At 46.6% G+C, this 9,599-nt stretch overlaps 1 protein-coding gene across 1 annotated transcript in view; it reads left to right on the forward strand.

Moving 5' to 3' along the window:
* The window catches only part of rasal2 (RAS protein activator like 2), a gene marked incomplete in the record, with an annotated part of 45,845 nt that overhangs the window by 31,722 nt on the left and 4,524 nt on the right, over nucleotides 1-9,599 (forward strand). Inside the window, 11 exon segments of the mRNA XM_036216278.1 lie at nucleotides 1,586-1,739; nucleotides 1,911-2,009; nucleotides 3,283-3,837; nucleotides 3,925-4,069; nucleotides 4,727-4,871; nucleotides 5,486-5,725; nucleotides 5,802-6,003; nucleotides 6,697-6,896; nucleotides 6,977-7,895; nucleotides 7,964-8,098; nucleotides 8,297-8,499. Coding sequence (XP_036072171.1) covers nucleotides 1,586-1,739; nucleotides 1,911-2,009; nucleotides 3,283-3,837; nucleotides 3,925-4,069; nucleotides 4,727-4,871; nucleotides 5,486-5,725; nucleotides 5,802-6,003; nucleotides 6,697-6,896; nucleotides 6,977-7,895; nucleotides 7,964-8,098; nucleotides 8,297-8,499 — 2,997 coding nt within the window.

Raw genomic sequence — 9,599 nt, forward strand, 5'->3', positions numbered from 1 at the left:
CCCTATAGGACTCCCGAGTTTGTGTCTGCGCAGACGCAGATGGAAACAGGCTGGTTAGTCCAGAGGGTTCTGGCTCTGTAGTCAGAGCCGGAAATCTGCACACAGTTGTTTGGGACTGTGGATGTTGTTGTCATGGATACCTGAGCTGCTACTGCATGTTCCCCAAGCGCTCTCTGCTTGTATGACACCAAGAAGGGGTGTGTGTCTGTGCAGATGAGTGTCTGTAGATGGAATTGTGTGTCTAAAAATTTGTGTCTAAAAGTGTGTTTATGTGTATGCTTATGTGCTTATAAATTTGTTTGTGTGTAGGTGTGTGTATGTTTTTGAGTGTATGTATACAAGTGTGTGAGTGTACATGTGTGTGTGTGTGTGTGTAGGGATTGGAAGCCTTTTTTCCTCTGCCTGCAAAGTGGATCAGGTTTCTGTTCTAATGCAGGAGACCAGCCCTTCCTGAAACTGAAGCTGTGTGTGCACGTGTGTGTGTGTGTTTGTGTGCATCTACAACTCGTCCATGCTGGTGTGCTTTCTTGCTGGGACAGACGGGAGCATTCAGCTCAGGACCTGCTGGGTTTTTCCATCCTCAGGTTGTGATCATCAGATGATGAAGACACACTCGCTCTTTATTTTTTCCTGGATTTATTATCGATGTTTGGATTAATCTTCCACTTTGAAGGTGCGGTGCTGGTCTGATCCAGGTCTGGTTCTGGTCTGATCCAGGTCTGGTCCTCTGATTGTCATCTTCTTATTTTGTTAGGTGTGAATGCTCACCTGAATTTTAGGTTGGAACTAACCAAGAGACTTCAGGTCCTCTGGAGAAGGAGGGTTTCTGTTCACTTGCAGGTGAATTGCGGTGCGGTTCACTTCAGTCTGAATGCAGACGGACCAAAGGGAGATCAAAATAGAGCTCTGAGTTTGGAGGAGAATCATCGTATTTTTAAAAAAGCTGCATTTAGTTCTTAACAAATATTATGTTTGTCAGAAATGTGCATGTGTTGTTGTTTTCTTGACTTTTCTTTCTCCAACTTCCAGCAGAAATATCAGACCTAAACCCTGAAGAAATCCAGCAAAATGACCAGAAACATTGAAGGGTTCTAGAGGTTCTTTTGAGGGAGTCTCTGGACTGCAGATGTCACAGATCAGAGGGAGGCTCAGAGTATCCTGCAGATCAATGAGGATGAACCGAGCACAGATCCTGGCTGTTGTTGGACCGCAGTGATGCTCTGAACTGGGATGAAAGGGTTTAGTGATGCTAATCCAGGTTTACAGAAATCATCTGATGCAGGGATTACACACGTGTGCGCGCACTACTCTTTTTGGATTATTAGTCAGAGTCAGGATTCAGCTCTTATTGTTTCTATGGAGCAAGTGTTCTCTTTCGTCTGCCCTCAGCTGTTTTTTGCTGTGGTAACGCCCCCAGAGGCCCCACCCACTGGGAGTTCAGGTCTGTTTACAGACACTGGGATGCATAGAGCAGCAGCAGTAGTGATGCTCTGGGGACCCCCCCCCCCCCATACCTGGCACTGTTTTTCAAAGGTATTTCATCTGAGGAAGGAGGATTCTGACTCATTTCCCTTCTGTCCTCCAGGTCCCGGGGCCTCCCCAGGCTAAAGGAATCTAGCTCCCATGAGTCTTTGCTGAGCCCTGGCAGCGGCGTGGAAGCTCTGGATCTGAGCATGGAGGAGAACGTGTTGGTCAAGCCGCTACACAGCAGCATCCTGGGACGGGACTTCTGCTTCGAGGTGACTTGTGGTTCTGATGAGGAAGGGGCTTAAATGTGTTCCTCATCTGTTGAGAAATTGGTCCAAACTTGCTTCAAGAAAAATGCCAGAAAATCTTCAACCGTCTCCCTGTGACCATTGGTTTTGGTTTTAGTGTCCGTTTTATGTCTGACTGTCCCTCTTGTCTGTCAGGTGACCTACTCGGGGGGCAGCAAGTGTTTCAGTTGCACGTCTGCCACGGAAAGAGACAAATGGATGGAGAACCTCAGGAGAACCATTCAGCCCAACAAGGTGAGGCTCACATGCTGGTTCTGGTTCTGAGAGCGCTCTTGCAGGAAGGAGCAGGAAGACTCTGGACCTTTATGTGTTGAGTTCCCCGTGCTTTTCTGGGTTTTCTCAGGACACTCCAATTTTACAAATGTGCTTTATTGTTAAATTGGTCACTTCAAAGTGTTCTAAGTTGTGCATATGCGAGTGATTGTGTGCCGTGTGACAGATAGACGACCTGTCCAGAGTTTAGCCTGCCTTCAGCCAACAGCAGTGGGATATTCTCAGTTTTTGATACATTTTGAATTTTGCTGATCTTCATCTTCAGTGATGCCAAGTTTCCTGTGCAGGTCTCAGGAAACTGCTGGTATATCCACCTGCTGGTATATCTTTGAAAAAAAGTAAAAAATTAACATAGTGTTAAAATTCATGACTTAAATTCCCTCAAATGCACATGTGAGTCTTGTGTTTATTACGATGGCATCACGAAAAAATCTGGAACATTCTTTATTGGGTAGGAATTCTTACAAAGAGCAACTTGGAGAAAATTCCGTCAATTCTTAAACCTTCTAAAATAAAAGTAAAACACAGTAGCAAACCAACCTTATCAAACGTTTCTTCTAGCTCAAACTTGACCTTAAATTGTTTATTTTTTTTCAGTGCAATATTGCTTTTTTTCAACAGCTCTCTGCATTCTGCATCCTGATTGGATGTAGACTTTGTCTATCTCCTCATTGCTGTATCTCTTGAACAGAATGTGTTCAGCTCACCAAATCTACACAAATGTTTGATCACAAGCAGGTCTTTGTTCTCATTCTATTAAGCTAGACTTATTTTCTAGGAAGGTTTGAACTTTGAGAGTTCATATACAAGAGAAAAATCTAAGAATCTTCAAATCTGTCTGATAAAAGTCCATAAAGTGTGTAGAAAGGGGTTTTACAGATTTAAACATCTGTAATTCTGCTTCCCGGATTTCTCCTTTTGCGGGTTATTGTAAAATCCTGATAAAAGGATCTGAATCGATGAAACAGCACAATATTTATCCTTAATATTGGCTGATCTAATGTATAACTAAAGATCTACATGATTTCAATACAGCATGTATTCTCCTGATGTCTGTCTGCTGATAAGTGATGACTTCATGACTTCATAAATTCTAATTAGATAAAGTGAAGGAGTTTCTCTCTGTTTTAACTCTATTGTCGTCTTATAATCCCACAGTTGTTTTCAAAACACTCTTTTGTATGCCACCTTGCTTTCTACTTGCTGCATTAGTGGTAAATGTGTCTGTTTCCAGGACAACCGTCGGCGGGCAGAGAACCTGCTGCGACTCTGGATCATTGAAGCCAAAGACTTGCCGCCTAGAAAGAAGTACTTCTGTGAGCTTTGTCTGGATGACGTCTTGTACGCTCGGACCACCAGCAAAACCCGCCATGACAGCCTTTTCTGGGGGGAGTACTTCGAGTTTTCCAGCCTGCCCTCTGTGCACAGCATCACTGTGCACATCTACCGCGACGTGGACAAGAAGAAGAAGAAAGACAAGAACAACTACGTCGGTCTGGTCAACATCGCAGTCTCCAGTATGACCGGTCGGCAGTTTGTGGAGAAGTGGTACCCCGTCAGCACCCCCACCATCAGCAAGGTCAAAGGAGGGGGGCCGTCGATCCGCATCAAGTCCCGCTTCCAGACCATCTCCATCCTGCCCATGGAGCAGTACAAGGAGTTTGCAGAGTTCATCACCAACAACTACAGCATGCTGTGCACGGTGCTGGAGCCCGTCATCAGCGTCAAAAACAAAGAGGAGATGGCCTGCGCACTGGTACACATCCTGCAGAGCACAGGCAGAGCCAAGGTGAGAGCCCAGACAAGGAGACCTTCAGTCTCCAGCCTGTGCAGGTCTGCAGCAAGACCGGCTCATGTTCATCGTTATCCTTTCCAGGACTTCCTGACAGACCTGGTGATGTCAGAGGTGGATCGATGTGCCGACCACGATGTCCTGATCTTCAGGGAGAACACGCTGGCCACCAAGGCCATCGAGGAATACCTGAAGCTGGTGGGACAAAAGTATCTGCACGATGCACTCGGTGAGCGCCCACACACCTGTAAAATACACACCTGTGATGTACACAAACCAGGAGAGAAAGTTGAAGATGAGCAACTAAATTCTATAAATCTTAAACACACATTTAAGACATACAGTACCTGAAGGACACACACACCTGTAAGACACAACTGTAACACAAAAACTCACAAATGTAAGACACAACTGTAATACAAAAACAAACAAAAAACAGACATGAAAGACACAACTGTAGCACAACAACAGACACAAATACACATGAAAGACTCAACCGTGACACAGAAACACTCACAAACACACATTAAAGAGACAACTGTGACATAAAAACACACAAACACATATGAAATACAAAACTGCAACATAAAAACAAACACAAATTTAAGACACAACTGTGACACAAAACACTCATGTAAAACACTTAACTATAGGACCCATCCACAACACCCATCAGAACCTCCAAAGAAGTGGGAGGAGCCTTAAAAAGTTGTCTGTTTCATAACTAAACTCTACAACACAAAAATCTCCTCAGTAAACCATCAAGAGTTCGTTTTTTTATCTTTTGACTCTTAGTTTGCTCTGTGGCTGTTGATCTCACTGAGCTGCTCAAGTGTCTTCAGACCTGCTGTCTCTCTGTGTTTCACGGGTTTGTGTCCGCCTACAGGTGAGTTCATCAAAGCTCTGTACGAGTCTGACGAGGACTGTGAGGTGGATCCTAGCCGGTGCTCGGGCAGCGATCTGACCGAGCACCGGAGCAACCTGAAGATGTGCTGCGAGCTGGCTTTCTGCAAGATCATCAACTCCTACTGGTACGACTACAGCAAGCTAACGGGCTAACCTATGTTTGGTTTAGGAAGAAGCACAGAGGATTTAGGAAGTTCAAACCCTTTAAGAGGCCTGGTGGTAAACTGTCTGATATCCTGAGTTCAAGTCAAGAGTTGTGCTATCTCAAAGACTAAAAAAATCGGGACCCTCCTCTCTCTCTGTTTTTAGTTTGTTCAGAGGACATAATAGCTTTCTTAATGTATGTTAAACAGTCTAAAAGTCTTCTAAAATGGCCAAGCAGGTTCACAGAATAACAGACTAAAGTATGTTATGTGCTAATAAACTGATAACCCAGTTTAAAACTGGATAAAAATGCAGCTTTGGTGATAAAGAAAAAACATATTTAACAAATGTTAGTTGTTTCCATCTGTAGCTATTTGCTGTTATTACAGTGTAGTCTTAAACTGTTTTTAAGTTTGTCTGTAATTCAGGCACGAAGCGGGGAAAGTAAAATTGTTATCTCAAGTGTATTTTAGAATCAGAGATGTTATTGTTTGGGGTCTGCAGTAGCATCACCCTCTGACCATCCAGCGTCTCTGTAGTCACATTTTCAGAAATGTCATTTGTTTTGTGACGTTTCTCCGGATTGCCTCTGCAGCGTGTTTCCTCGCGAGCTGAAGGAAGTCTTCGCGTCCTGGAAGCAGCAGTGTGTTGCCCGCGGACACGTGCAGGACATCAGCAAGCGTCTGATCAGCGCCTCGCTCTTCCTGCGCTTCCTCTGCCCCGCCATCATGTCTCCGTCACTCTTCAGTCTGATGCAGGAATATCCCGACGACCGCACATCCCGCAACCTCACGCTCATCGCTAAAGTCATACAGAACCTCGCCAACTTCACAAAGTAAGCCCAATTCTTTTATTTTACGTTTTTTTTACTAGTTTTCTGGAGACACTTCTGACGCTGGGCTCCTGTGCAGGTTTGGAAACAAGGAAGAGTACATGGCCTTCATGAATGACTTCCTGGAGCACGAATGGGCCGGAATGATGCGTTTCCTGTCAGAGATATCAAACCCGGAGACACTGTCCAACACGCCAGGCTTTGAGGGCTACATCGACCTGGGGAGGGAGCTGTCAGTGCTGCACACTTTGCTGTGGGAGGTCGTTTCTCAACTTGACAAGGTACGACAAAACTCTGCCGTGTGAGTGCAGTGATTAGTTATCCAGAAGTGATGGTAACCATGATGGTTACAGGCTGTAATGATAACCTGGAGTTATAGCAGTCATAGTTAATTAACTGTGAAGATAAACAGAGAATTATCATTTCTGAAGCAGTTAGATTTGAAACTTTTTTTTCAAGAATTTACTGACAAATATTTACTGAAATGATTTAGATCCTACAGAGTAAAGTTTCTGCTCAGCTGTGGTTCTGCATGATCACTATGCATGTGCAGCCCTTTATTCACACCAGGACAGACCGTCTCAGCCCCCCATCTCAGAGGAAGTTCTGGGTATCTCCCACCACACTAGACCAAAAAAAATAAAAAAGATCTGTAGTTAAAAGTGACTCCCTGCACTCAAAGTCAACAATTCATTGATCTCATTCCCTCAGCATGATCGTCCCCCTCCCCCAGCAGTTGTGCCTCACCTTCCTCCCCCCAGCATGCCTCTGCTGTTTATGGTTTTGTTCAGTAGAAGCATGAAGTTCTAGTTTTTGGTTCTGTTCAGTTTTCCTCATGTTTTCTTTTTCCTCCTCCCCCCTCTTCTGTTCACTCTTGTCTCCCGCCACCATGTTGCTTTTCCTCCACCATTGCATCCTGGTGCTCCCCACCGCCCCTCCCCCAACACAAACGCGTGCACACGTGCCAAAACCAGGGTGAAAATTCGTTCCTGCAGGCCACTGTTGCCAAACTGGGCCCGTTACCGAGGATTCTGGGAGAAATCACTCAGTGCCTCGCCGCGCCGACGCCCCTCCCTCAGCAGCTGCAGCGCTTCCAGCACCATAGCTCCGCCCATAACATCACCGGCAGTGTGTCATCGGGGATCCAGAGAATGTTTGAGGCCACGGCTGACAGGTACCCACACTCTCAAGTGCACACTTAAAGCATATGTCCGCCATCGTGGCGCTCACCCAGATGTGTCCCGCCTCCTGCAGCCGCAGCGTTCACAGCCTGCAGACTCCAGTAGAAATGATGGAGGGTCCTCCTCAGCGCCCCCTCCCCATCCCGAACAGCAGCCAGGAGCAGCAGCGGGACAGCCTGCTGCCCAGCGGCCGCAGTGTCTCCTTGGTGGACCTGCAGGAAGTGCGGAACCTGCAGGATTCCCCGGCGCCCCCGCCGCACCACGAGGGCCCTTGTCTCAGCCGGTCGGGCTCCCGGGCCTCTATCAGCGCTGCCCCAACCCCAGCAGCCTTCCCCAGCTCTAACCCTGTTACGCCGGCGCTTCCCCAGGCCAAAGCCCCGCACAGAGACCTTCAGCCGCAGAGCGCCCCACAGGTGCGCCGACTGCAGCCCCCCCTCACCCAGCAGCGCAGCCTGCAGCCGCTGTCCTTCCAGAATCCCGTGTACCACCTGATTAACCCAGCCAACAGCTTGTCCACACGCTCCGCCCACTCCCTGAGACGGGACTCCAGCTCAGAGAACCTGAGCACGGAGAGCTCCCACAACAGCCACAGTAACTCTGACGACTTTGGTAGTCAGGAGGCGGGGAAAGCCTGCGCGGCGTCCAACAGCAGCCTGGACGAGGGGGGCAGCCGGCGCAGCACGCAGAGTGAGGAGTACTTCTCTCCACGCCGACTCGTACGGCCCAACCTTGCACTAAACGCCGCCACCGCAGTTGCCATTCCCCGCCAGAGCACAACAACGGGCACCGCTCACATCGTCAAGGTTGAGCAGCAAAGCAGAGTTGTGGGCGGGGCCAGGACGCCACACTCTCTTCCTGTTAGCTCCTCCCTGCGCAGCAGCAGCAGTGCCAACACTGAACCCACGCCAACGACCGGACCCAGCAACCTTCAGCAGAGTTCTGCAGAAAGTGTGGTCCCGCCCACAACAAGCACCGCCAAGACATCGCCACAGGTACCGCATCCGTGTGCCAGGTCCGCTCTCTGCCCCATGGGGGTTTGTGACCATGTGACCGCCCGCAGGTGACGTCACCGGTGGAGGCGGCCGCAATGTCTCCAGTGGAGAGGACGGCGGCCTGGGTCCTGAACAACGGCCAGTACGAGGAGGAGGAGGGCGGAGGGGGGCAGATCCGGGAGGAGGGCAAGAAGACGGAGAAGGTAAGCATGTCATTTGTATGGAATGTTTTACTAAATATTTTAGTAAATACAAATTTAAACATTTTATGAAGATTAGGTTTATGTTTTCTTTTCAGTTTTTTCTTCCACTTTGTTTACTTTTGTCCCCTCTTGCCCTCCGTACAGTTAAAGATTTACCAACTGGTAAAACATCTGCTTCAAACATTTGATTTCTTGCAGTACGAGCTGGAGATCTCGCGGCTAAAAGAGTGTCTGCGGGCGTCCGGGCGCCGCCTGGAGGAATACGAGCGGCGGCTTCTGGCTCAGGAGCAACAGATGAAGAAGCTCATGCTGGACTACAAGAGCCGTCTGGAGGACAGTGAGGAGCGCCTGAGGAGGCAGCAGGAGGAGAAGGACAGCCAGATGAAGAGCATCATCTGCAGGTATGAAGTTCAAAACTGCTGGAAGAGACAAACAGATGCAGGAACTTCCAACTGGCTCTGTTTTAGTGACGTCTGTGTCCGACTCCGCCTCTTCCTGTGGCTTATTAAAGTTCTGTCTCACAGCTTTTCCAGGTTTATAATTTGGATTTAAAAAAAAAAAAGTTTTTACACTTGTTAAAATGGTCTTTTCACTCGTGCCATTGACATTAGGGCTCAGTACGACGGAGTATTAGGGCCACCAAAAAGAAAAAAAAAAGTAATATTCCGACTTTTTTTCTCGTAAATTTACGACTTTTAATCTCGTAAATTTACGAGAAAAAAGTCGTAACTGCTAAATTACGAGAATAAAGTCGCATATTTATGACTTTAAAAGTCATAGGCTTATATTTACGACTTTTAATCTCGTAAATTTACGAAATTAAAAGTCGTAAATTTACGAGAAAAAAGTCGTAAATTTACGAGAAAAAAGTCGTAAATTTACGAGATTAAAAGTAGTAAATTTACGAGAAAAAAGTCGTAAATTTACGAGATTAAAAGTAGTAAATTTACGAGAAAAAAACTCGTAAATTACGAGAAAAAAAAGCGTAGCATTACTTGTAAATCTACGAGATTTAAATTCGTAAATTAATGAGAAACAAACCCAAATGAGTCTGTTTATCAGATTTATTTCCAGATCGGTGTTAAAAACAAAGAAATTCTGAACCTTATGGTGATTCAAACCCAAATTATTTCCTGGTTCGGTGTCGGTAGTGTGGAGTTTGATAGGTAAATAAAGAGCTCTAAATAATGCATGTTTATCAGCTCCGTCACTTTATTTTGCCTTTCCTTTCCCAGAAGCCTTTTCGCCACCTTACGTCACATGACAACCGAAGGAGAATGTAAACAGAGCTCCGGACGCCTCCATCTCCAAATGAAACATCCCATCTCAACACAAAACAACACTGAGAAATGACAGCTGTCTGTTACATTAGCACAAGAACATTGAAAATTCAGAAAACTAGTCCTCTTCAGACGGAAGCATCACAGAGTTGGAGGAGATCTGGTCAGTCGCGGAGGACGAAATGACTGGAAGTGAACAGCTGCGCAGATATCGACGGCTT

This window comes from Oryzias melastigma, linkage group LG17 (genome assembly GCF_002922805.2).
Source record: "Oryzias melastigma strain HK-1 linkage group LG17, ASM292280v2, whole genome shotgun sequence".
NCBI classification, from domain to species: Eukaryota; Metazoa; Chordata; class Actinopteri; order Beloniformes; family Adrianichthyidae; genus Oryzias; species Oryzias melastigma.